A 26,510-nucleotide genomic window follows, 5' to 3' on the forward strand; every position below is an offset into this window, starting at 1 on the left:
TACATACTCTCCTGTCACAGACTTGTCCTATCCCACTTCCATCTAGCTGGCGCACAATCCAAAGGGGAGTGAGCTGAGCGTGAACAGAAAAGAAAAGAAAAGAAAAGATTTTTTTTGGTGTGGATTCTTCATTCTAGCTAAGGTGAGTGGTTTGCCTTTTGCTGACGACCCTCATGCTGGACCTGGTATGTGCTCTCCTCTGTTCGGCTTTTGGTTCTGTTTTCGTTCTGGTTTCGTTCCGTCCGTTGTCAGGTCGAGCTCCGTGACCTTCACTCTGTCCGCTGCTAAGATCGACCTCCATCCACTCCGTGCTTCACTCTATCCGCTCTTCGATCGACCTAGGCAAAGAAAAGAAAAAGACGAGGAAACGACGGAGGGAACATCGAATGTCGAAACACATACTACCCTCGCCCGCCCGTGTGGAGGTCCTCGCCTCAGATCACCACCCCCTCCCCACACGAAACGCCTACGATCCCTTCACAAATCAATCGCTCTGCCTAGCTAGATCAACCCACGTGAACGATGCTCAGACCACTCAGGACGTCTTCGATGCCGCTTTTCTTCTTGCTGGCATCAGCGATATTAGTAGCACCACCACCATTAGCAGCCCCAGAAGCACCAGTCGTAGAAGCACCAGGAGTGGAAACAGAAGAAGTTCCAGTAACGATCTCCAGCCCCGCCTCTCCACGTCCCGCAGCCGCGATCCACATGTCCAACGTATCCTCCGCATACACTCTGGTGTGCACTAGAGGCAGTTTACCTGCTTTTCCCAGAACCATGTGCATCCTCTGGCTTGTCCTCGGGGGTTTGGTACGCGATGAAGCAGGATCAGAAGGCGAGAAAATGGGCGAATGAGCAGAGTCTGGGCTTTGAGTCGTGGTGATACTCGTAATGGACTGGGTTGGGAACACGAGGTGGAAAAAGGGGCGATTGTGGGCGCGGACCTTCTGGCGGTTGTATTCACTTCGATTTGCAAGTGAAGAGGTTGCAAGCGATACGGGGGCAGTGGAGCCGACTTCGTCGCCGACGCGGTCAACGATCTCGAGCAGGATCCAGTCGCGCTGGAAAGACCTCTCGTCGCGCAGGTCATGTTGTCCTTGCATGTGAGACCTCACTTCCCGTGACCGATCCCCGCCGAAGCTGTTGTTGATAGGTGGCAGCACGAAGCGTATCATACGCAGACGAGCGAGTGGCTCGGCAGGGACGGATATGATGCGCTCGTAGCCGCTGTTGCTGGCGTCGAGCGCTTTCAGGTCATTGGGCACTTTTATGAAGAAGTGGAGATTTTGTACGTCGACTTCTGCGGTTAGTGTGTTGCGTTTTGCGAAGTGTGATGATATGTTTGTGGACAGGTCGGGCTTGTAGTAGGGGAGATGGGATGTACGAAGTGGCGAATCGGGCCATTCTTCTTCCGAGTCGTCTTCTGAGGCATCGGCTGCTGGACTGGATGAGTGGTGGTAGCGGTCCTCATCCATGTCAACATCGCTAACGCCACTCTCATCGTCCGAAGAACTTTCATGATTGTCAGCAAGTCCGTGGTTAGTTGCGCCTTGGTACTCCAGAGCCATTTTGAGTTGACACAAATGAGGACGGTTTTCGTTACAGCCGTGACACCACAGAGACTTGCTCGGATTTTTAGGACATCTGGGTTTCATCGTGGTTGAGATGTTGCTGGAGTTGCTGGAGTTGCGGTTATGCTGTTGCTGTGCTCGTCTCCGATGACGTTGTCGATGATCGGCGATGGGTTCAATGTCTTGGTGCTTCATGCCGAACGACATATCGAGCGGTGCGTTCGATTCGTATTGTTGGGATGATAGGGTCGCGGCAAGCTCTCCGGCCTCAATTCGCAACTGTCTCGGTGGAGGTTCGAAGGGTGCAGGTAGGAAGATGCTAGCGTCTGCAAGGAGAACGGCAATTTTATCAATGGCATTGTGCGAGGGTGCGCGAGCGAATGGATATGGTGGAGCAGGAGACCATGACCGACGACTCGAAGCATCCATCACCGGAGAGGGACGGGCGGAAAGCTTCCCAGACGAGCTGCCGTATGGCATGTAGCCTGACCCGGTAGCTGGAAGTCTGCCACGGTGCATATTTCCAGCATTTGACCGAGGAGCAGTCGGAAGTGCAAACTGGAGAGATCTCGCTACTTCTGGTTTCAGGAATGCCGTACCCGAGGTTCCTAGGTGAGAGTGGCTATTCCTAGTCACCACCCCTGCTATACATGGTCAGTCAGCTGCTCATCAAAAAGGCTATGCAGGGATTCATTACATTCTTGACCACGTACAGGGCTGGCGGGGTTGACGACTACCTTCGGAGCCTTCAAAGGAAGTCTCCTGTTCGAAGCGTCGTCCTCATCGTGAGAGAGAAGAATTTGTCTTTTTCTCTTATGCGATGGAACAATCGTCTCGTTTCGTTTGAGGACCTGGTCGAACCCTGCATGTGCTGAACCCTCTGCGCTTGCATAGCACATCCCCTTTTGGTTGCTATCTCGTGAGGAGAGAACCGAGCGTAAGTGAGAAGGTAGAGCAGATGCTGGTGGTCGTACAGCAAGATCATGAGAATGGCCAAAGCGATCTGGCTCAGAGATTGCCAGAGGCGCCAGACTAAACTGCTCCATGGAAGGAACCATCTCCTCATCTCCGTAGATATGAGACATGCTTCTCCGCTGAGGCGCAGCATCAGGACGACTGATCTCTTCATGACTTCGCTCCTGCCACACCAACAAGAGCTCATCACACACCTGATCCGGCCCAGGAAAGTCCCAAGGAACAGCCTTTGGGTAGAACACTCGGTACTCGTCTACTTCCATCATGATCTGCAGTTGCAAGGATGCTGACTGCACGGCAGACAAGTTCTCGTCCATGATGCGGGCGCATCGCGCTGACTCGGCTTTGCTTGTCTTCATCGTTGCACGCCTTAGGGCAGTGCGAGTGAGGCAACGTTGCAGTGCTGTGTTTAGTCAGTACTTGAGATCGCAGTAACAAAGACAGAGGTGATGATAAGGGTCGGCTCACTGTATAAGGTAGCTTACACTACAGTGATAGTGTTATAGACAGATGAGCTCTGTGTCGTCAACTCAATCAACGAAGGAGGAAGCTTCGATCAGGCACCCATCATTGCTCTGGGGACGTAGTGTGGCCCTGACCAATTAGAAGAAAGGTGATTAGAGACACTTGTACAGGAGTGGAACGAAGTAGAGGCGGATGGCTGGTCAAAAGATGAGGTACACGGGAATCAAACTGGCCCGAGCGATACACCTTCACGTGTATGCTGCTTCAACCACCCTAGCGTTGACATTTGGGTGAAGATCTCGGAGCCAATCAGAATGTCGATGATGAGTAAACCTGAAAACAAGGGATCATTGAGGACTTGGGTGCGAGATCTGCATGTATCGAGCGCTACGTGAGCGAAAAGAGGTTCTGACTATGTGTCTGTATGGATCTACATTACCCTCTATCTCTCTTCATAATTGGCTAATTCCTCATCGCCACCTTTACAACACCCATGTGCGAGTGCTGTTGTAAGCAGCCGCCAAAGTCTTGTTCAGAGAAAAGTTGTACGAGGCCTGGAGGACATAAGGATCGTCGCCAGGACCAAAAATGTTCTTCTTGCTCCTCTTCCACTCAGGCTGGTTGATAGCATCAATCCAGTCCTCAACCTCCATCACTAGACATCCATACTGCTCGACAACGCGAGGACGGTTGGTGTCGTTGAAGAATCCTTGAGTGCTCTTCAACGCCATGGAGCCTGTTATCCTGTTAGTGTCTCAATGAACTCAAAAAGTAAGGGTTCAACACTGACCATTCATGTTGTTGCAGGTATATAGCTGGAACGCCTGCTGGTCCGAGTAGATATCGAGCTGAATACCACTGTAAGGACTGGCTAGGGTAGCGACTGGACCCTTTTCTCTCCAGTCGTAAGGACCATCTTGATCCCTGTTGACCATGTAGCAAGTATCGTACCCAGTGCAGTTTGTGCCACAATTGCCTTCAAGGTCGGGAGATGAAAAGTTCGCCCCGAGCTGCTTGGGAGCAGACCAGAAGTCGTTGACAGAGTTCTCCTGGTTAGGTAGGATGATTCCATCAGGGATGAGGATACCATCAGTAGAAACCCGCTGGCCAGAGTAAGGCAGGTGGAATGTGTGGTTGAGTGCAGACGGTGTGTCTGGGTTCTGGAAGCCGTCCAGATTCCAGTATGTATGCGAACTGAGCATGATCGGGGTCTTCTTGGTGAGTGACAGTGCTGTCATCTTGAAGTGCCATTGATGAGGGGTCAACGTGTACGTCACGTGGGATAGTACATCTCCAGGGAATCCTTGTTCTCCATCAGGATCGAAGAGAGAAAAGGTAATGGAGTCGGTCGTGTGTGCGACAACCGTCCAATTGCGCCAATCCCTACACATGATTAGTCGAAGCTCACTTGGTACATCTACGCAGACTCACCATCCGTTGGAACCGCCATGTAGGGTATCTAAACCACCATTCTCGTTGGCGTCAACCTCGAAAGTCTCTCCATCAATGGAGAAAGTCGAGTTCTTGATGCGGTTCGCATAACGACCTTTTGGCTGTTGTTAGTCTACACAGTACACGAGAATGATCAGTGGAAGATGCAATCATACCCGGGACACCACCGAAGTGAGGGTGCTGTCTATCAATGCCGTAGTAAGAAGCATTGTCAAAACCCAGCACAATATCACGCTCAACTCCGTGCACATCAGTGATGAAGAGGTTAGAGATACTGGCGCCATAAGGGATGAAATTTGCTCGGATGCCTTCCGAAGAGATCTCGTATTTCCCGTCAGGCGAGACGGTGCTGCCATTTCCGACGGTTCCGTTCTGCGCCAGGGCTACAATGGGCAGCAGAGCTGCTAGCACTCTGAGAGATTGAGTCAACATGGTCAGTCGCTCGGAGGGGTCTGGCTTGGAATGTCGACGCTCACGAATGCAACTCTGAGATGATCAAGGGCAGGATAGACAGAAACATATCTCCTGGCCAAGAGTACTATATAGTACTCTTATACACCATGCAAGGTAGACCAGAACCCCGCTTTAGCCGGGGTGTAGTCGAGAGAAAGATCGTCAGGTCCGCAAGGCACAACGTGCAATGGGGGACTGAGTTTATGACGTTACGGTTATTATCGAAGCGAATCTACCGATAGTGCTTGAGATGTTCTCCACATCCGCACTGAACTGGTGAACGTGATGTAACAGGGCCCGGTTCCTCATTACAATGCTGCAAGGGTCACGGCAGAATTGCCCACTTTAGGTCTCGCGCTTGAGTGGCTTGTTCGAAGGAAGCGGATGAAACTTGAACGGCTGCGGTGAGATGCCTCGTAATCGCACTTGCACAGATCAAGTTGTTATTGATGTTGAATCCCGGAGGTGAACTCCACATTTCCCCCGCGAACGAGGATGCGGGGAAGGTCAGGGTAAAGGCTGGAGTGCCCTGAGGTTAGAATTATGGCAGCGATATAACAAGCTAGCTACATGATTGATTGGTGTTATTGGCCTGAACACATGATATGGCTCGCCGCTGGCACTGCAGCGAAGGGCTCTGTGCACCTGGCACTGACATTACCCTCGCCAGAGGCATACCGGTAATTGATCTTGTCAATGTCTAACAAGACTTGCCTCCGCGTTTCTTGACACTTTGTAGAGAACGGCACCCGAAGCTTAGCGCTCTACAGGCTCGTATTCCGGCTCGCAGCTGACTGTGCAGTCCGGCTAATGTTCATAACATATTCGCGGTATATGTCTGATCCTTCGTCGATAGCGCCTCTTGCGCGCTGGTTACACTCGCTGCATCTTGCTCCAGTCTAGACCGTTCTAGCATGTATTGCATTCCTCAATCAAGGTATATGTCATTCTTGAGCTTCTGTAAGTTCTGTATGAACCCGTAGCCACCCTGGCGGCCGGTGTTGGTGGAGTCCCCGTATCTATAGTCAACTCCTGTCGAGGGTGATGCTGTCCGTCTCTTGGCCTCGGTCTTCCTAGCCAGAGCCTTTTGTTCGTCTTCAACTGGCTTCATCAAGCTGTCGACAAGCTTGAGTCTCGCCTTTTCTTCTGCAGTGCCGTTCCACACACTAGCCAATGTTCTCTGCTCTTCGATGCGCTTGATCGCCGCCTCGATGCCTTCTTCAGCAGTAGACGCATGGTGTAGCACGTCTTGAACCTCGTTTCTGAGATTCTGCGCGTATTCCTTGCCCTTCTCTTCCAGGTCGCGTGTAGCCTCAGGGCCGCCCGCTGATGGTGCAGAGACGGATATGAGTGATGAAGAGAGCTCCGAGGGTGCAATTGGCCATTTCATTGCTTCGCCGAATACTTGGATGACCGAGTCCAAGCGCGCACGAACTTTGGTCAGTGTCCGTAGTCTTTCGATGTATTCTGGCTCGGCGACTTCATTCGAGATTTTAGGGTCAGATGGCGACGGTTCGGTGTCCTCGCTGTCTGGTGATAAGGAGGCATCTTTCTCGGTGATAGCCTTCGGTGCCTGAAGTCCATTTGGTACAAAATGTGCAATGTCTTCTTGTAGACCCTCACTCAGTGCATCTGACAAGCCCAAAGTCTCGCCGCGCAGTATCTCGACCTCATATGCGAGCCTACTGCCACTCCGAAGTATCTCGTCCGTGAGTTGATTGAGCGTGTTCGTCAAGCGCGATGTATGCGCATTGAGCTGTGACATCAAGCTCTGAGTCCGACTTGCGAGTTCTGCCAGTGAGACTCTGGACGCCTGCGCATCTCTTGATGCATCCGAGAATGAAAGCGAGGGCAAGGTGGTATTGAGATAGTCGGCGGCATCGAACTTGACGTGCAGGAACGGCTGGAGTGAAGGATCTTCGACGTGGGACGACTTTGCTTCTACTGTTGTCTCGGATCTGATTGTGCTTTGGACTGCCATTTGGCTCTGGAGTGTTGCGCTGTCACAGCTTGTATCGTGCATATATATTGGGATTATATAAACTCAATGGTTGTACTTACATACATCAACAGAGGCTCAAGCTCCCTCGCCAAGAACTCGGGCAAAAGGACAGGGACCCTGTCCGGTGCATCGCGAGCCATCGCTCAGCAGACATCTACCTATTCTTCATCCATGGTGTTGATGCAATCGTGATAAATTTTGTGAGAAACATCGTAAGGATGAGGCACCGTCATTCAGTAGTCTGTATCTTACTTAGTTCATGCAAGTATGTGCGGTGTGGTATGGAATTGTCTGGTCGGAACCTCGTCTATTTCAAGGGAGGCTAGAGAGCATGTTCTTATCGTAGAGTTAGATTTGTGATATCTCAATTGCTCGACATCAACTGATGCGAGAGGATAAAATCAGATGATGGATACCTTGATAAACATACTTGTATTCATGGGGTATCATTAATTTTTGCATGTGAAGGGCGCTGCCGCCACGTTTATCATGTACCACGCCTTACCTGCCTCTAATGTCCTCTAGACGAAGGACTCTCGGTGTCAATCCTTGTTCTGCGTCAGTCTTAGATCTCTGGTATGACGAACCGGAGATGTCGTTTCGCCCTTGACGAGGTGTGGCGTCTGTCGTGTGACACTTTAAGTACCCGACCTTGCTTGGGCTCGTCTGGTAGGCGCTCTCCAGGACTGTAGTCATGGTGTGCCGAGATCCATAAACCAGGTACTTCTCTGTATGATGCTTCGTCCTCGCCTGACTGAGCAATGCATGCCATATGACTGTGCACCGACACATGGGTCCCTCGGCAACCAAGTGGTGCTTTTTCTCTTCTCCCTCGGTCCTTCTGCACTGTCTTCACACGCCCAAGACCTCAACAACACCCCGGTCAACATTCTCCTCAGCGCCCTCCTTGATTCCCAAAATCTCGACCACAGCGTCCCTGATGAAATTCTGCTGCTCAAGCGTAAAGCGCGCATCGACATCTTCGATCATGGCAGCCAATTGTTTCCTGCGATAGGGGCGCATGTTTGCGAGGACGAGGTACTCGGTTTTGGTCAGGGAGACGTGAGGCGACAGCGTTTGAATGAGTTTTGTGAGATAGAGAGAGGATGAGTCGTAGGCGGGGTTGTTGACGAATGGCCGGTCTGGGTGGAGGAGGTGTTCTTCGTGCTTTTTTTCTTCGGTCAGTTTCTTCTTCCTTTCTGCACTCGGAATCGACAGCAGGAGGAAGAGGAGAGAGATTCTCACCTTCTTCAATGCCTTGGCATAATTGCTGGGCCTGTTGTTCCGTCGTCCGTCTGTTTTCGCGGCCGCGTCTTCTTCCTTGTGCTGTAGCTGCTTCTCGCGTATGAACTTCAACACGTCAAAGTCATCGAGGACCTGGGTTCCTGCGTCTAGGACCTGGTTTTTGCATCAGTTTTGTGGATTCATGGGTAGACGCTGGGAATCCTCCATTTTTATGTTTATCAGGTGAAAATGTCACTTACTTGCATGGCTGGGTAACGTGTTTAGCTGAAACTATTCGTGATTGGGATATCACAGTATGAGAGTCTTTTCATTAAGAAATGTAGGAATTGTAAGGCAATTAAGACCAAGGAAATAGATGCAAGAGTTTCACATGCAAAACGCGGGGACAACGGAAAGTCGAGAGGTGAAAGGTGCAAGTGCAAGCACAAGTGAAAGCTGAAGATTGAGAGCGGAACGGTCTGCGCTATAATTCCAGGCCAGGTGTGGTACCTGAGACGACTTGCGCATAGCAGCATACAACGAACATTATTCAAGTCAAAAGTTGAGTTGGGCTCTTTGGGAGGACATGCTCAGATAACATCGAGTCTATCTCCGAGGCTTGCAAGCCCATACCTCAGGAACTCATCCCTCCTTACTTCAAGCATGCCCTCGACCTTCAAGTGGGCAGCCATACTCACCCCCGCCCAGACTCCGAGCGTCTCGACTCCTCTGACTACGCCTTGCGTCACTTCCCCCCTTTTCGCAGCCTCTCTCGCTAGCTTCTCTGATATGTCATCCTTCTCATGCACGTCTCTGAACGGTGTTTGTGCCGATGGATCGAGCGGGGCGTTTCTCTCTGTCGCCGTTGTCCTTGTAGGCAAAGTCATGCCTTCACCCTGGGCTGCCTGTCCATTGGCCTTTCTGGCAGAACCATAATTCATGACTGGATCCCATTTCCCGTCCTTGACCAGCTTTTCGATCTCCCGTAGTAACCTAGGCTTCAGTCCAGGTATGTTGCTGACACCACCAGTGATGACGATTCGCGACATACAGATGGATCTGACATCCAATGGCAGCGCAAGCAAGCATCGATACGCCAGATGATGCAAGGCCAAGTCGTGATCGTCTGTGTGTTCTAGTGGAGATTCCATCTCGAAGCATGTTCGCTCGACCGGCTCGGCGAGTGAGCCAAAGGGTACTCTGAGTGTTGTGGAAAGGCCCGAGGCGGTCCTGATGGGTAGAGACATGGATGTCGTGTCGAAGTCGGGATCTTCGGAGTCGTCTGACATTTTACACCACGCCATCCTCTCCATGATGTCTTCTGCCGTATCGAAAGTCATTTCTTCTCTTGCGCCGACCGGGCCGGTGTGTTCTTGTAGCATCTGCGCCACGGACTGTACCAGATGTTTGGCCGCGCGGACGCTTCTCCTGTGCAAGACTTGGCGATACTCGTAGACGGCGCTCACAGAGACTTCCTCCCAGCCGATATCAATGACCAGCGAAGATCTCAGACCGGCGGCGATGGTAGCCAGGAGGGGATTGGGCCAGATGGAGACGCTGCTCGGGGTAGCAGAAGAAAAGATGGCCTTGAGGACAATATAAAGCAGCGGATCTGACATTCCATTGGGCAGGGCCAGCATGGCTCTCCGCGACCGCTGATCCAGCAGCAGGTACTTGGTGAGAGCAGTCCTAACAGCGCGCTCGACCTTGTCTCCGACCAATCCGAGGTCGGTGTTTCGCGTGTCCAATCCCCACAGCTCCCATTCCTTGCCCCAGGGCCCTCTGTTTCTAGACGCCGTTCTCCTTGTGTTGGGATCCCATCTTCTGAAGTCGTCGACACGCCGACTGTCTCCGGGGCCAAACGTCTGAACTGCTCTGGGCGTGGGTTCGCCAGGGAAGCCGACTTGGATGGAACGAGCACCGATGGCATAGATGATGCTCTCTTCATCCCCTCTGTAGGCGCCCGGAGAAGCGTACTGAGACGAGAGCGTGCGACCGAAGGTCGGGGTGCGTGGGGACAGTGACGATCTGTCGCTCCTCTCGTTGGGGGTCAGCCCTCCCGTTCTCGTGCGGTGGTAGGCTGGCTTCCGCGCGAAGTAGTCGGGTGTACTCATCCTGAGGGAAATCGAGCGAGGCAATGCCTCCTCCTTGCTATGGTTGATCGATCAAGGCATGCTTTGTTGCGGGGAGCTTTCCAGTCCGGAGGGTGTGTCTTTGGCCGCAACGCAAACACACGCTCCAGCTCCAAGCATTCGGGATGTCCGCCAAGACTTCTGAGCGGAATAGTGAAGCTCTGACCACGTCCGTGATGCACTTTTTTCGGCGTGCAGGAGCAGATGAGAAAGGAAAAAGGGCCAGGAGGCAGAGCAAAAAAGACGCCAAGACCCCGACGGGAAATGTTCGGCAGCTTTTTGGAAAACTTCGAGATTTTGCTGCGGAGCCAGAGAGAAAGAAAGCGGCAGCTCTTCGACGTTCGATATTTGATCTTCTGAATTTCCGATTTTTGAATTTCTGCTGCGGAGATCTGGAAAAACCGACAACAACCAGAAAACAAAAGTCGCGAGGGATTGTCCGTTGTCGCTCTAACTACTTCCGCTTCTACTCCAGCAGCTCTGCGACTGCTGCTCTAAAGCCGACGACACACACGACAGACAGACGACGACGACGACGAAATGACGCTCTTTATCCTCACCGAGACCAGCGCTGGTTATGCGCTTCTCAAGTCCAAGGACAAGAAGCTGCTCAAGCGTGAGAACCTGAGCAAAGACACCGAGACTGCTGAGGGTGTCTGCGAGCTGTACGCCTACTCTTTTCTTTGCTGCCATTGCCATGCTTGACCAGAAGAAAACTGACTCGTTGTTCTCCATCTCACAGTCTCAAGCTCAAGCAGTTCCAGAAGTTCGACAGCGCCGCAGCTGCTCTCAATGAAGCCGCCGCTTTGACCGATGGAAAGGTGCGTCTGTGGATCTACTGTCGTACGGGCTCGCGCTGACAAGACACTCCCAAACACAGGTCACTCCCATGCTCGCCGGTCTCCTCGACTCCATCAAGGACGAGAAGAAGGTCTCTCTCGCCGTCGCAGACCCCAAGCTCGGCAACGCCATCAACAAGCTCCCTCAGTTCGACATGACTCCCATCTCCGACTCCACCACCGCCGACGTCTACCGCGCCATTCGTGAGCACCTCCCTTCGCTCATCCCCGGCCTTTTGCCCGAGGAGCTCTCCACCATGTCCCTCGGTCTCTCCCACTCCCTCTCCCGTCACAAGCTCAAGTTCAGCCCGGACAAGGTCGACACCATGATCATCCAGGCCATTGCTCTTCTCGACGATCTTGACAAGGAGTTGAACACATACGCCATGAGAGTCAAGGAATGGTACGGCTGGCACTTCCCCGAGATGGCTCGCATCATCAACGACAACCTCGCCTACGCCCGTGTCATTCTGTCCATGGGTATCCGTTCCAACGCTGCCACCACCGACCTCACCGACATCCTCCCCGAGGAGATCGAGGGCGCCGTCAAGGCCGCCGCCGAGGTTTCCATGGGTACCGAGATCACCGACGAGGATCTCGAGAACATCCAGGCCCTCGCTGAGCAGGTCGTCGGCTTCACCGAGTACCGCGCCCAGCTGTCCTCCTACCTCACCGCCCGTATGCAGGCCATCGCACCCAACCTGACTGCCCTCGTCGGTGAGCTTGTCGGCGCCCGTCTCATCGCCCACTCTGGCTCGCTCATGAACCTCGCCAAGTCTCCCGCCTCCACCATCCAGATCCTCGGTGCCGAGAAGGCCCTCTTCCGCGCCCTCAAGACCAAGCACGACACTCCCAAGTACGGTCTCATCTACCACGCTTCGCTCATCGGCCAAGCCACTGGCAAGAACAAGGGTAAGATTGCCCGCATGCTCGCCACCAAGGCCGCTCTCGGTCTGCGTGTCGATGCCCTCTCCGACTGGGGCACTGGCGGTGAGTCCACCAGACCCGAGCCCTCTGACGAGGAGAAGATGGCCGTCGGTGTCGAGGGTCGTCTCCTGGTCGAGCGAAGACTCCGTGGACTCGAGGGCAAGCCCATCAAGAGCATGGGTGTCTCCATCGGTCCCCAGGGACAGACCCAGCCCGGAAAGTGGGAGGTCAAGGAGGCCAGGAAATACAACTCCGACGCTGACGGTCTTGCCGCCAACGCCCCCGCCGCCAAAGACACAAATGGCACCAACGGCCTGATCCAGGAGGTCGAGATGAACGACGCTTCGTCCAGCGATGCCGACAGTGATGCCGAAGACGCCTCCAAGGCCGCCAAGAAGGCCGCAAAGGAGGCGAAGAAGGCAGAGAAGGCCGCAAAGAAGGCCGCAAAGGCTGCCAAGAAGGAGGCCAAGGCAGCAGAAGGCGACAAGGACTCGGGCAAGAAGAGAAAGAGAGACGGCGAGGCAGATGCCGACAAGGCCGAGAAGAAAAAGAAGAAGAAGAGCAAGTCGGAGTAGAATGCTTGTCAGATCTCGTGGGCATTTCTTCCTGTCGACTTGACTCCACCACCTCTTTGTTCTCTTTCTTATTATGTTCCTACTGATCTGTAAAGCATGTTGATGGCATTCATGGTCATGGCTCGGGGAGTTCTAGGCGAACCAATCTTTTCTGGACGATCGACGCGCTGCTTTTGTCCGGGCAGGCAGAGCGCGTAAAAATGTGTTTGTTTACTGTAGTGGGGCGTCTTCTTTCAAAAATTTCCACTTTGCTAGATATGGGAAGTTCATCTTCAATGTAGAGCTGTTGTATACCAGGCAACAATGAGAGAAAAATACTACATCAAAACGCTCTGGCACTTTTTCTACTTTTCCTTGTGATGTTGTAACTTGCCTACCTACATTCTTGTTGCCAGTTAGGCAAGAATAGGGTGACCATCATAACAGAGACGAGACAGAATGCAATGCACGCCTTGTCGGATGCTGTACCACTTGAAGCCATTCTCGATGACACTGCCTGCAGATCAAACAATCTTGGGATAAGATTGAGTGAGACATGAAGTTATGCTCGTGCAGCGACACAAAAAATGCAGCAATAACAAAAGCAAGAATTCTGTCGCACTCTTTCATATTATTCCCGTCAAGTGTATCACCTGTTCTTATCTTTGCGGCCGGACGCCTGGCTTTAAGATTGGTGGCATGGAGATCGTATCAAGGACTCCCCAAGCCACGAACCCACCGTCTTAGAGTCCAAGCACATCTCGAACCGCTGAGGGCCCGGCGTAGCGTGTGATATGGAGATCCTCTCACGAACCAACCGAGGAACTGAACTTGCCCCAGATCTAGTCATTGGCTCTTCACTTTGGCACCTACCATCCCATAGGTATACAACAAGCGACGATATATTATTGCGGGCTGAGGACCATGTCTCAGAATGGGGGAGTCCACTCTCCTCGCGAGGCGACTCTCGCTACCATGACCGCTTTAGTCCGACTTTTCCACCGGCCGATCAGTCCAGCCACTTCTGGTTACCATTATCGTTGCAGGTTGAGATCTATCAAGTGGAGCTAAACTTTCGATCCGACCGCATAGATCAGAATTGCTGCTTCTTGTCACGGGCACGTTTTCGGCTGCAGCCCCTCATCGAAGTGGAACAGCCTCTATATTAGCCACGAGGGACTCAGTCCGGCTCTGCAATGTGGAGACAAGCCATCCGCCGTGGGTAAGCGGTCAGAATTGCTTGAGGGGCTTGTTTCCTTGACGTTACACAGCGATGCAGCTTAGTCGAAAGGTCAAGATGGCAATTGAAAGAGCTTGCTGTCGAGCCATGCCATTGGCGCATTGAACTGGACCTCTAGTTGAGCATACTATTTTCTTGAAGACTTGTAGCAATGAGTTCGAGTTCACAAAGCCTTGTCGATAGACCCGACACTTTGTGCGACTTGTTTAGTTGTCGATCGACCTTGCATGGGAGCGCCAACCGAATTGCGCCTTGCTCTTGTCGGTGCCTCCGCAACCCGCTCACTCTGAACACTTCACCCACTCCGGTGGAGGCTCTAACAATCCAACGAACCGCGACCTTTTCAATATCAGCGCAACTGCCTATTCCTCCTTAGATCCTTCACGGAGCGCGGTTGATGTCGAGCTTATGTATGCAACCTATAGCGCCAAAGCTTCAACGGTTTTGGTCAAGGGTCGACATTCACGTCCGGTCGCTGCCCCGTCGCTGACGTCTTGTGTGTGAAGTGCCTCGTGGTGGAACGTTGCACACCTCTGCTTTAGTACGACACGCCGAGTCGCCATGTCGAGCACATGGTTCCGGCACAACGCAGATATCGTACATCACCTTGCTTTGGCGTTTCCACTTTGCATAGAGACCAACCCCTCTTTTTGGATCTGCGGATCGGTGCAGAGCAGTCACGCCTGCGCTCAATCGCTCCAGATCATATATGAAAAGATGTTCTATTTCACTTTACTTGTACCCCAAATAGCGCGCAATTTCCGGGCCGTAGTGGCCTAGGCTTACCTTATCGAATGGGCCACCAGTTCGTCCCCACTTCTTATTGGATACGATAGCTTACCTCTGTCTATCTATCAAAACACGAGGGAGCCAAGTTCTCACACACACACACACACACACACATATCGATTGGTAACTATTGGCGAGATATCATTGTAACCACTTAGGTTTGCCTGGTTTCGGTGGCGTGCAGGCGCACCGAATTCCTGGGCGCCCTCTCGCGGGTCAGACTGCCGCGTTTCCTTGGTGCTTGCGACTTCGCATGACCAGGGTTGTGTGACAGCTGCGGGCGCATTGCCAATGGTCCACGATCCAACTAGAAACCTACATGGCTGCAGGCTCGCCGCATGCTGCAACATATCAGAGGTAGGGATCCAGCTTCGGTCGATCCAATGTTTATCATCCACCGCTGTTCCATTTGAAGTCTTACCTCGATTTCTTTATTGTTGTCTGCCTTGCCGAAGAAAGTATTGTCTTATCATCCCGCGACTGTATTACTACTCGAAAGATTCCATGAAAATAATGTCTTTGTTGCCCATCCGACATATTCCACTCTAGCACACATGGGAACTCGAACTTTTGCTCAAGTTCCACCCACTGCGGCGACGATTGCTCTCAATGCTTACATATATGGATATGCTGGCCACTCTCTGGTCACACCCCATGCTGCTCTCAAGCAACTATGGTGGACAGACGACCGGATCGAGAGGAAAGTCACCCGGGGGTTTGTAGTATCAAAGATCAGAGGCGAAGAGCGAGACTTTTTGAACAAACCACTTGGGTTTGGCGAGGGACTGACAGACGATACGTACATGGACTGGATCTTGCAACGAGCACGACGCCTGTTTTTGATACTGGCCGAGCTTGGCAAGCCAGAGCAGATCTTCGGCCTGATCGACGACTCCCTGGACGACGACGACTTGCCATTCACTTTAGAGAGCATCAGACAACTAGAACTGTCCATCGAACCAGACGATCGACTAAACAAGCAATGTTACGACACGCAATTTCTTTTTTTGCTACGGCAGCTGAAACAAGGCTCACATATTGACTATGGACCGAATGAGCATATTCCTATGGAGCATGTGCACAAGGTCCCTCCGGCAGTACCGCTACAAGCGTGGGACAGGATACACTTTCCGCGAGATCCAGAAAGATTTTTCCTCAGGCGCAAATACGTGTTCGGCCAGGACAACTCGAAAGAAACGTCGCGATCAGACTACTTGGCGGATATTGAAAAGGCCAAGTACTTGAAGCATGAGCATATATGTCCGGTGTATGCATCTTATACCGCTGGCGACTCTGGTTATGTGCTCTCAGACTTTGTTCCAGAACACACTCTGGGTTCGTTCATCGCGCAACGGCTTCCATATCAGTTTATGCGCGTGACAGAAGCAGATCGTCCAGTGCTGGTGTTGGAATGGTTGCACTGTCTGTCTGATGCTATCGCTTCGTTGCATCACAGAGGGACATATCACGGTGCGATCCGTCCCAACAACATTATTATTGACCATGATAATCGGATCGCCTTTTCCGACATCGGAAGCTTGCGAACATTTCAAAAAGGTAAAAAGATAGACAAAAAAGAGATTCTTGAGTATGCGCCTCCAGAGGTGTATACTGCACTCACAGCACCGCCCCTGGTCCAGGCTAGATTGGGTGCGGTAGGGGGTAGACGAAGATCAAGCGGAGACGACAGCAGTACGAGCAGCGGCTCCTCTCGCACAAACTCCATATTTAGTTTGAGCACGATCACAAGTCCTGTCTCGAGTCCACTCGGCAGTCAGACATCCTACAATGCACCCGGCACGCCAAAATCGCCGCGCGGATTTCGCAATTTCAGCAGGCACCTAAGCCAGCAATCCACAATCTCCGAATGCGGGCCGCTGTCAGAGCCCATTAATGCGACACCGGCTTTGCCTCCAGAGGGATCTTCACCTGGGCGTGTGACGTCGTTGGCATCGATCATTGCGACGGCGACGTCGAATATCACAACGATAACCCCTTCATTACCTCCACCGACGCCTGCTGAGATGTCTCCGAAGTCACCAGACAGCAGGTGTGGTAGTCTTTGGGGAGCAGGGCAAGGGGCAGGACAAGGAAGGATCAGCGATCCCTCATCGGGAGTATCGACACCTACAAGATCGACCTTTTCCCCGGCTCTTTTGACTTCACTCCCTACATCGCCGACGTTTGGCTCAACGAAGCCGGTCCGCTCCTCATCCTCGCCCGCAACGACGACTATCTTCCCATTCCATAGATCGGCCCATATCAAGAACAATACTCCCACCCTTCACAAAGCACCATCCACCTCGACTCTTCCCTCGCTGACGACTTCTCTGTCTCACTCGTCTGCGAACCAGCTCCACCTCATGCGGACATCGACGTTTTCGCTTCCCGCCACCATCCTGGCAGACACGACGACAGCCGCCCTCCCGAATCCCGAAGCGGCAGACATCTTCGCGCTGGGATGTATATACCTCGACGTTCTCACCTGGCTAGTCAAGGGGCGTTTGAACGAATTCGTCAAGTATCGCGCCTCACCTCCGGCACCAGGTCTACTTTCTTCGTCTGCGGCGTCCACGGCGGCCAGTATGAGGAGCGTCAGATCCGCAAGATCAGTTTTCTCGTATCGGAGTTCGCCTCGGGGCGTCGGCATGGGCATAGGCATGGGCATAGGGAGTGCAGTGGGCTCATCCTCGAACAGTTCCTCGGGCAGCTCCGACGGGTTCGGCATTGGCGCGTCCTCAGCAAGCAGCACAGGATGCTCATCAGCAGTAGGGACAAACGGGCCAAAGACCGACACCGCGTACGCCGCTCAGCTAGCGCACGGCAAACTCGAGCTGTGGATCTCCGAGCTACGAGACGAGAGCCTGAAGCGGCTAGAAGACCCCAAGACGTCTTCAACATCTGCATCTCAATCCAGACCTAAATCCTCGCGCGGCGCTTCTTCGTCGTCGTCAAAAAGACCCAAAAAGTCCTCGTCCCCAGAAAGCGATCCAGCCCCAGAGCCCCGCGAAGAAGGCGCAAGACTCGACAACAACCAGACCGCAATCTGGGTGAACGGCGTGCCCGAGCTTTTGAAGCTAGTCAAAGACATGCTGAGCCAGGAGCCTGAAGATCGGCCCTCGGCGCGCCAAGTCAGGGATCGCGTCGAGGAGGTGCTGGGCAAGGGGTGCGGCATGAGGTTCTTGTGCTGCAGGGGCAGGGAGTGGGATTTCGCTGGTTCTGGTGCCGGGCATGAGACGATGGGAAACGGTGTTGGGGTGAAACCCACAACGAGCCACGGAACAACATCTGACCATACAAAGTCCGGCGCGCAGCAGCATATTCACGAAGTCGACACCGACAAAGGGAACCAAGAAGCCTACGAAGCAGGGACGGAAATAGGAGAGACAGAAGGTCTAGGAATCCACATGCGCAGCCATCGAATCGACGAAGCCGTCGAGACGTTCAGGTCCGGCGGGGTTCCCGTTCGCAGACGGATTGTCAATCTGCCTTGGAGGAAGAAGGGGTGAATGAATGAATGAATGAATGAATGCATCTTTTCTGGTTCGTGAGTGATGTATCCGATGTACTTGACGGGGCTTGGACTTGTGAGATGAGAGATGAGTGATGCTAGATATGTCTGCTGCTGTACGTGTCTACAGTTCATGGATTGATCCCCCTCAAACCCCCTGATTTCTTCTGGATTTAATGTTGTCACTCTTCTATCCTGCGCGGCTCCAGGCCGACCGATGAGACTGAAATCCGAGAAGGTGCACACGGAGTGCAGCTATAAAGAGTGGGCGCATGACATGTATTATACAGAATAAGGCAAGGTACCCAATCAAGGTCCGCAGGGTCTGTGTCTCGTCTGTTCTTGCCTTGCGTCGCTCGACTGTCCGTCCGGTCATCTGGGTGCAAGGCTTGGCGCTGCTTGAAAATAAGTCATGTTCAACATGCCGTATCTTGCGCTGTGCCCATTCGAGTCTCTCGCACCACCCCGGCGGTGCAAGTATAGAAGGCAACAAGGGCGAGAACTCTGGTGGGCGGCGCCCGAGTGAGTGCATCTATACAAGTTGGGTGCAGTGCCGGCTTGGCTCTTCGGGTCTTTCTGTTTTTCGTGAATCGTTACTTGACGACTTTGGGGTTTGCGCATGGACGTTTTCTTGTGTCGCGGGCGACGATGGTGATGATGTTGTTTTTGTTGGTAGTGGTCTTCGTTCGAGATTGGCCGAGAGAATGGAAATGGCGGACGGCTCAATCATCGTCGTCGTGGATGACGATTCCGATCTCTTCTGGGTTGTGGACTTCGGAAGAACCAGCAGCAGCAGCTGTAGCACGTCGACCATTCGTTCTACTATTTTCATTCGGCTTGAACTTCTGCACTTTCGTCTTATGCGGAGCAGCCTTGTCCACCGAATCATCACCAGAGCCCCCACTACCACCAGCACCACCACCCTCCTTCTTCCTCAAGGCCCTCAACCTAGCCTTCTCGCGCTTAGCTCTATTCTTCGCAGTCTTCTCATCGTCTTTCGACCTCCACTCCTCCTTCTTCGCCATAAACTCCTTGTCCTGCTCCTCTTTCTCTTTCTCTTCATCCATCGCTCTCAACCGCTCGTACTCCCGTCGCCGACTCGCCTTGTACACGTGGAACTCGCCACTGCCCGCGCCGGCAGACGAGCCCTGCACATTGGACACGATCTCGGGCACTGCGGATGCTGGGGCCGCGGTGGAAAGTGCTGATGACGAGGGCAGCAGGATGGGCTTGTTGGGGTTCGCGAACAGCGAGTCGAGGTGCGCCGCTTGTTTGCTTGTCGGACCGAGGGCGCGGCGTTTCGTGGGGCGGCGCGAGCGTGGGTCTTGGGATGTTGGGATTGATTCGGGGATGTTTTCTGACATGATTCTTTGGGTTTGTTGTGTCTGGCGCTGGTGGTGCTGGGTGCTCGTGTTGGTGTCGGTGTTGGTGCTGGAGATGCGGCGGGCGGAGCAAGTGTGAGCTCTGTGTCTGTACGCGCGCGCGCTCGTGGTTGCTGGGGGGAAACAGTGACGAGTCGAGGGGGTTTATCAGAGGACAGAGAGAGCGGGGTTGACAGGTGTGTGTCTAGAGTGATGGCGGGCAGTCAATAGATCAATAGATAAATAAATGTGAATATGGTATAGAACTATCAAAGGTATAATCATAAAGTCAAGGGCGACGTGTGCATAAACGACACAGCTCCAGTTATGCAATGAACCGCGACCAATAGGATAAAGTGACTTGGCGCTGACTCCATCAAATCGAATCAACCTTTCTGCGTGATTCCGTTGATTCCGCGCTTGGTGCCCCCTCCGATGTTCTGCGTCATCCGACTCGATTCTGCCAGCCCCAGCCTGAGGTCAGCTAGAGACAGCTAAAGACAGCTAAAGACAGCTAGAGTCAGCCAAAGTCAAGGGATTACGGAGGAAAGACAGAGGGAGAACAGGGGGAGACGGCGGGCCTGATCCCGAGATGGTTTCGCCCGCTTTATCATCAGAAGATCAGTAGCTTCGGCTTCCGGGTTGTTGTCGCTGTACCTTTTTTGGCCGTAAACAATTGTGTCAATTATAATAGAACGTTATTCGCCTCTCGGATGTACACTTTTCGTTGTAATCATCCCATACAGTGACACATGCCGACATTACTGAATATATATACACGCCCAGAAACACATCCATCCACTTTGGGCTCGCTTCGCACCTCGATAGCATCCGTTTGGATTTCCGTTGGTGTCAGTACATCACATCCAAGATGGGGAAACCTCGAGTATGTCTCTGTATGAGAGTGGTGATAAACCCCCCTGTGGCTGACTTGAGATAGATGATTATCCTGATCCGGCATGCCCAGAGCGAGGGCAATAAGAACAGAGACATCCACCAGATGATTCCCGACCACAGAGTCAAACTCACAGATGAAGGCAAGAGACAGGCGGAAGAGGCAGGCCACAGACTACGGAGCATGTTGAAACCCGACGACAACATCCAGTTCTTCACATCTCCCTACCGACGAGCACGCGAGACGACAGAAGGCATCTTGTCTACACTGACCGCCTCGGACCCGGAATATGGCCCTTCGCCATTTCCTCGCCACACCATCAAGGTCTTCGAGGAGCCGCGCCTACGAGAGCAGGACTTTGGTAACTTCCAGCCCTGCTCCGCCGAAATGGAGAGGATGTGGCAGGAACGAGCCGATTACGGCCATTTCTTCTATCGCATCCCGGACGGAGAGAGCGCCGCAGATGCATACGACCGAGTCAGCGGATTCAACGAGAGCCTATGGCGGAACTTCAACGAGCCTGACTTCCCCAGTGTCTGTGTCTTGGTGACGCACGGCCTCATGACGAGGGTTTTCCTGATGAAATGGTACCACTGGTCCGTCGAGTACTTTGAGGACCTCCGAAACGTCAATCACTGCGAGTTCATCATCATGCGCCAACGAGAAGACAACGGGAAATACCTGCTGGAAAACAAACTACGGACGTGGTCGGAACTAAGACGGAAAGCCGCCGCCGCCTCCTCCTCCTCCTCCTCCTCCTCCTCCGCCGCCGCCGCAGCTGCATCCAATCCCACCACAAACGCCAACGCCTCCCCTGCCTTGTCGACGTCCAAAGCAGCCGCAACCGCAGCGCAGTCTCCAGCCATCCCGCCGCTGCGGAAATGGGGAGGATGTCAAGGAGGGTGCCATCACAAGAACGCTCTCTATCCGCGCCGGAGACAGAACACTCAACAGCAGATGCAAGACGTCTCTCTTCCGCCACCGCTGTCGGAAAAGGAGGTTAATCGGGTCGTCGTGACAAACAGTCCAGCCATAGACCCGCAACGGGCAGTCCCTAAACATCACCAACAACCGCAATCCGAACCTTTGCATGACCATCACGACCACGACCACGACCCTGACCACGATCATGACCATGACCACAATGACAACCCTGCCCACACCCACACTCACTCGAACTCTCTCCAACCGCACCGCCTGCCAATCCACTCGAGGTTGTTCTCCGAATACGGCCGCGACGCCGGCGGCTCGCTATCAGGAGCAGCGACACCGGCAGAAGGCTTCTCGGACATCGAGTCCGACGCCGGCAGCGCATCATACTTCGCCCACTCACACTCAGCAAGCGGCGCCTCGGATCTCGACATGGATCGCGCCAAAGGCCTAGGTCTACGAGAAAGCACCAACCCCTCGGGCTTCGACGGCACGCAAAACGCCCCCGAAGCCAGCGGTAGAGGCAGCAGATCAGGGATTGCGGTGAGGAGAGGTGATCCCGCAGTGGCAGCACAGACGAAAGCCGACCTCTCGACGAAACGGCCGGGGATCGTGCAGCGCAAGAAACACACTCAGGACAAACTGGACGAATGGGTGCGTCAGAGCGGCATGGGCGCCGGCACACGCGCCGACGCGCTGGGCGACCGCGAGGAATCACCTCCTAGCGATGAAAATGTCGAGCATCACCATCACCATCACCATCAGCATCAGCATCAGCATCAGCATCAGCACCAAGACGATGCACAGCTACCTGCAGAAGAAAAGAAGAGGGACGAAGACGAAGTCTCATTAATCGGAGACGGAGACGACGACGACGAGGGCAGAGACCCGAGAGAAGTCGAGCTCGAGATGGAACTCGACAGGAGTGTACGGGGGAGCGTGTATTGATCTCTTTCCTTTTCTCTACTCTTCTCCATCTCCTTCCGTCGCTCGGGCCCCTCTCTCCAAACTTTTAGTCGAAGAGGAGGAAAGGCTGTAGAGGCTAGATAGAGAGGAGTACAAAAAGGGGCGAAGTTTTTGTTTCGGCGACAGCGTCGCGATAGATATGATAAGATTCAACGAATACGTTTAGAAGGGCGTTTATCATCTCACTTGGTCGCTTTATCATGCCTGTTTCTCGATCCGCGCTCTCTATCTCGGTGTCTAGTCAAACGTTCGCTCGTTGACCTCGCTATTCCCTTATACTCCCCATCCCTTATCCCCCCACGGCTCCCTTCGAGATGATGATGATGATGATGATGATGATGATGATGATCAGTCCGAAATCTTTCGAGGGGATTTACCGACCTTCGACTCCAAGGCGACTTCACTGCGTCTTCTTGGATCTGCAGTTCTTGCGCCTCTTGCGCCTCTTGCATCTCTTGACACCTTTTCGCTTTTTGCGCTTCTTATACCTCTGACGCCTGTGATACCTCTGACACTTCTTACACCTCTGACGATGATGGAGTGAATGATGAGGTGCACGAATTCCTGGTATTGACCTTGTTTCGGGAATTGCTAAGGTAAGGTAAGGTAAGGTATTCCTTCGCTGGGCGTCGGTACTGCTCTTGCTCTTGCTCTTGCTCTTGTTCTTGCTCTTGTGTCCATCCACTGCTGCGCGAGCGCATTTGTTTGCTGGTCTTGAACTGGTCTCGTCTACTGGTCCTTTCGAACCGGTCTTTCGCACAGGTCTTCTTGGTCACGAGCTCCAAAACAAGAGTGGAGAGCCAGAACGGGAGAGAAAAAGGAACAAAGGCAGCGAGCGTCGTGGAACATGGATCTTTTCCATTTTCGAAATCTTTTAAGCTGATTTCGAGCTATATACACAGTTCTAAAATGAATCTCACAAGAAAAAAACTCTTTTTATGACAAGACAGAAAGGGCGAGAAAAAGAGAGAAAGAAACAGAAAATCTAGTAGACTTCGAGCACATATCTCTCCTCCTCCTTGAGACGGTCAATCTCCTTCTTGGCATCGACCTTCTTGCCGCCCTCGGCCGCCGCACCCTCAGCCTCGATCGCCTCCTCGAGCACGTTCGTGACGTCCGGAACCGGCCACGTGGGTCCGCAGAGATAGAAGCTTCCCTCCTCTTTGAGGTAGGCCTTTCGGATCTCGGTCAAGCTCTCACGCATGCGGTCTTGGATGTAGATCTTCTGAGGCTGGTCACGCGAGAAGGCACAGCCCATCAAGGTGATAATGCCCGCGGACTGGTAGGCCTCCCATTCTTCGCCGTACAGGTACTCTTCGCGCTGAGTGCGCGAGCCCATGTACAGCAGCACGTCGCCGATCTCGTGGCCTTGCTGTTTCTGCCATGCGCGCTCCTGCACGAAGGCGCGGAAGGGCGCGAGACCTGTTCCGAGACCCGCCATGATCAGGGGCGCCGTCGTCTTGGGGGGCAGCTTCATGACGGACGGCTTGACGGATACAGTCACGGGGCTGCCGACATGCAAAGAGTTGAGGTAGCGGGTTGCTTGGCCGAAGCGGTCGCGGCCCTGCGGGTCGACCCAGTTGACGGTGACGATGAGCAGGGACACTCGGGTAGGGGTGACGTGCTGAGACGAGGCGATCGAGTACTCGCGACGCTTCATGGGTGCAACGAGACGCACAATGTCGTGGAACGAGGGGTGAGCCGAAGGGAACTCGAGCAGAATATCCGCATAAGTGACCGTGTCGACTTCGGCACGGCGCTTGAACTCGACTTGGGCCTCCTGGTTGCCACCGGTACCGAGCATGAGAAGCTGAGTCTTCTCCGAGTCCTTGTCGGCGAACTCGGACAGTGCCTCGTAGAAACGCTTGGGTGGGCGACCGAAGATGTCGACGTTCTGGATGAGTGCCTGGTACACGGTGCGGTTCTCGAGGACGCTGGCATCCTCACGAGAAGGAACCTCGACAACCTCCTCGGGGTTGAGTCCGTACCACTTGATGAACTCGTCGATCTCCTTGGGGTCGTTCTCGGCATGGATACCGAGCGCCTCACCGATGGCGTACTTGAGACCGGTGGTACCGAGATCGAACTCGATGTGGAAGATGTTACGGTCGTAGTGCTTGGGAGTGAGACGGCGACGCTCCATGACGTTGACAACAAAGGTCTCGACGCCGAGGTCAGGGCGCAGGGCAGACTTGGTGCCGTAGGCCTCCTTGAACACAAGACCCTTGGCGGCGACCTGCCAGTCACGGAGGAGATTCGTCGCCTCCTCGTCCTCCTGGGCAAAGCTGCCGAAGCTGTTGACATTGAGATCCTCGGGCATAAGCAGAGGCTTGTCGGCCTCGGGCTCAGCGGTCAACCAAGACTCAGGAATCTCAATCTTACGAAGAGCAGTCTCGAGGTCCTTGGCAAGAGTCTCGAGGACATCGCCGCCGAGCTTCTTGATGCCAGTCTCGTAGAGATCGCCACGGGCGAGCTTGAGGAAAGCAAGCTGAACAAGATAGTTCTCAAGCTCAGCCTCCTCGGCAACCTTGGCAGAGGCAGTGGGGTCGAGAAGGAAAAGCTGGACCTTCTTGCTGGCAAGGCCCTTGCGAACCTCGACAGGGAAGCTCTTCTCGAGGTCCTCGTCCTTGCCACCGGGCAGCTTGACGAGAACGACACCCTCGTTCTTGACCGACTTGAGGACATCGTAGTTCTTGAGGAGCTTGGCCTCAGCGACAACGGCCACGTCAGCGGCCTTGACGGAGTAAGCTGCCTCAATGGACTTGGCCGAGGCCCTGATATCGGTACGGAGGGAACCACCCTGGACGAGGTTGTCGTGACCAGTGCGGACGGAGACATTGAGCTTAGAGTTTCCGGACAGAAGCTGGCCGAGAACAACAGGGGCACTGGCAGAGTGCGAGTTGTCGACATCCCAGAAGGTGTACTGCTGGACATCACCAGATGGGAGCTCAAAGGGAGTCTCGGGGGCGTGAGCGATCTTCTGGCCGATCTGCTGGATGAGACCAGCCATCTTGGCAGGGGTCCAGACCTCTTCCCTTGCGTACTTGAGGTCGAAGACGGCGGGAGTCTTCTCCAAGTGAGTGGCAAAAGTCAAAGCCGCGAGAACGTCAGTGTAGAGATTCGAGTGCTCGGCAGCGTCGGTGACGGCGGCCTGGTCGTGGACCTGGCCGAGAACAGCAATGTTCTGGACGGAGGGAGCAAGAACCTCGAGGAACTCCTCCTCGACGAAGGGGCGGTAGACGCGGACGTTGACAACACCAACCTTGATGTCCTTTTGAGCCATGGCGTCGGCGGTTTGAGCAGCAAGAGAAGCCTCGACGGTACCGAAGACGACGAGAACAGACTCGGGCTCGGCGTGGCCGCGGTATTCGAACAGCTTGTACTCGGTGCCGAGCTCGTTGTTGAAAGCCTTGAGGAGACGGCTGACTCTGCCCTCATTGTCCGAGTGCTTCTTCTCGCTCTCGGGCGAGTCGTTGAGGATGGCAGTGTAGTTCTTCTGGAGACCGGCCTTGTCAAGCACGTCAATGACACGAGTGGTCTCGCGACCGACGGTGATGCCATCGTAGACATGGAGAGAAGGAAGAATGGAGGCCATGAGGGTGGCGAAGAGAGACATGTGCTGCATCTCGTAGGTCGAGGCACTCGAGACAAGACCGAGGCCGAGCTCCTCAGCAATGCGGAAGGAAGAGACATAGTCGGTGACAAGACCAGAGGAGGAGTTGCGAGCGTAGTCTACGGCAGCAATGTGGGCAACAAGAGGGTTTGCGACATTGTAGAGAAGAGACAACTGATCGAGCGAAGGACGGAGGAAAGGCAGGGATCCAGAAGAGGCGAGGATGGACTGAGGGATGTGGCGCTTCTTGAGGTCAAAGTCCTTGGAGAAGATGTAACCGAGAGCGATGGATCCAGCACCGGTCCTGGTCTCCATGGCGGTGACGCCGGTGGTGTAGCCATTGCCGTTCTGCTCGCCCTGTGCCTGCCAGCTCTTTGCGGCGACGTCAAGATCGAAAGTGTCGGGAGAGTAAGTGAAGAGCTTGTCGGAAAGGGTGTATGCGACCTGCTGAACGAGCGTCTGGGCGGTCAAGTAGGTGGGACCGCTGATGGACGAGAGAGAGACATCCCGGCCGAAGGGGAGACTGCCCGACCTCTGCGCAGATTTGTCCCGAGACTCAACCTGGGCTGAGCCGGTCGAGGTGGCTTCTTGGAGATGCATTTTTCTCGTCT

The 26,510-nt window shown here is 53.8% G+C and overlaps 9 protein-coding genes across 10 annotated transcripts; 3 read left to right on the forward strand and 6 right to left on the reverse strand.

The window, feature by feature from the left end:
- Positions 1 to 3,493: 3,493 nt before the first annotated feature.
- AAFC00_004343 (uncharacterized protein) lies at positions 3,494 to 4,983 on the reverse strand (the record flags this gene model as incomplete). 2 transcript variants are annotated; one of them, XM_069343975.1, is made up of 5 exons in its annotated part: positions 3,494 to 3,747; positions 3,802 to 4,394; positions 4,443 to 4,557; positions 4,619 to 4,875; positions 4,940 to 4,983. In XM_069343975.1, the coding sequence occupies 5 exons, from the start codon at positions 4,981 to 4,983 to the stop codon at positions 3,494 to 3,496; spliced, it is 1,263 nt and encodes a 420-aa protein (XP_069202527.1). The 2 variants fall into 2 exon arrangements, with proteins under 2 accessions (XP_069202527.1, XP_069202526.1); XM_069343974.1 differs by lacking the exon at positions 4,940 to 4,983 and having other exon boundaries at positions 4,619 to 4,895.
- An 861-nt stretch (positions 4,984 to 5,844) lies between these two features.
- On the reverse strand, positions 5,845 to 6,897 carry AAFC00_004344 (uncharacterized protein; the record flags this gene model as incomplete). The annotated part of the gene is made up of 1 exon (XM_069343976.1): positions 5,845 to 6,897. The coding sequence occupies one exon, from the start codon at positions 6,895 to 6,897 to the stop codon at positions 5,845 to 5,847; it is 1,053 nt and encodes a 350-aa protein (XP_069202528.1).
- Positions 6,898 to 7,770: 873 nt separating this feature from the next.
- AAFC00_004345 (uncharacterized protein) lies at positions 7,771 to 8,408 on the reverse strand (the record flags this gene model as incomplete). The annotated part of the gene is made up of 3 exons (XM_069343977.1): positions 7,771 to 8,085; positions 8,164 to 8,316; positions 8,403 to 8,408. 3 exons carry the CDS (start codon positions 8,406 to 8,408, stop codon positions 7,771 to 7,773), a joined length of 474 nt encoding a protein of 157 aa, XP_069202529.1.
- Positions 8,409 to 8,732: 324 nt separating this feature from the next.
- AAFC00_004346 (uncharacterized protein) lies at positions 8,733 to 10,256 on the reverse strand (the record flags this gene model as incomplete). Its single annotated transcript, XM_069343978.1, has 1 exon — positions 8,733 to 10,256. The coding sequence occupies one exon, from the start codon at positions 10,254 to 10,256 to the stop codon at positions 8,733 to 8,735; it is 1,524 nt and encodes a 507-aa protein (XP_069202530.1).
- Positions 10,257 to 10,814: 558 nt separating this feature from the next.
- Positions 10,815 to 12,615, forward strand: AAFC00_004347 (uncharacterized protein; the record flags this gene model as incomplete). The annotated part of the gene is made up of 3 exons (XM_069343979.1): positions 10,815 to 10,939; positions 11,017 to 11,095; positions 11,155 to 12,615. The coding sequence occupies 3 exons, from the start codon at positions 10,815 to 10,817 to the stop codon at positions 12,613 to 12,615; spliced, it is 1,665 nt and encodes a 554-aa protein (XP_069202531.1).
- A 2,562-nt stretch (positions 12,616 to 15,177) lies between these two features.
- On the forward strand, positions 15,178 to 18,132 carry AAFC00_004348 (uncharacterized protein; the record flags this gene model as incomplete). Its single annotated transcript, XM_069343980.1, has 1 exon — positions 15,178 to 18,132. One exon carries the CDS (start codon positions 15,178 to 15,180, stop codon positions 18,130 to 18,132), a length of 2,955 nt encoding a protein of 984 aa, XP_069202532.1.
- Positions 18,133 to 18,856: 724 nt separating this feature from the next.
- On the reverse strand, positions 18,857 to 19,498 carry AAFC00_004349 (uncharacterized protein; the record flags this gene model as incomplete). Its single annotated transcript, XM_069343981.1, has 1 exon — positions 18,857 to 19,498. One exon carries the CDS (start codon positions 19,496 to 19,498, stop codon positions 18,857 to 18,859), a length of 642 nt encoding a protein of 213 aa, XP_069202533.1.
- An 868-nt stretch (positions 19,499 to 20,366) lies between these two features.
- On the forward strand, positions 20,367 to 22,268 carry AAFC00_004350 (uncharacterized protein; the record flags this gene model as incomplete). Its single annotated transcript, XM_069343983.1, has 2 exons — positions 20,367 to 20,381; positions 20,436 to 22,268. The coding sequence occupies 2 exons, from the start codon at positions 20,367 to 20,369 to the stop codon at positions 22,266 to 22,268; spliced, it is 1,848 nt and encodes a 615-aa protein (XP_069202534.1).
- A 1,003-nt stretch (positions 22,269 to 23,271) lies between these two features.
- Positions 23,272 to 26,499, reverse strand: AAFC00_004351 (uncharacterized protein; the record flags this gene model as incomplete). The annotated part of the gene is made up of 1 exon (XM_069343984.1): positions 23,272 to 26,499. One exon carries the CDS (start codon positions 26,497 to 26,499, stop codon positions 23,272 to 23,274), a length of 3,228 nt encoding a protein of 1,075 aa, XP_069202535.1.
- Positions 26,500 to 26,510: the final 11 nt, after the last annotated feature.

Source organism: Neodothiora populina, assembly GCF_041146345.1.
Source record: "Neodothiora populina strain CPC 39397 chromosome Unknown canker_contig_17, whole genome shotgun sequence".
NCBI classification, from domain to species: domain Eukaryota; kingdom Fungi; phylum Ascomycota; class Dothideomycetes; order Dothideales; family Dothioraceae; genus Neodothiora; species Neodothiora populina.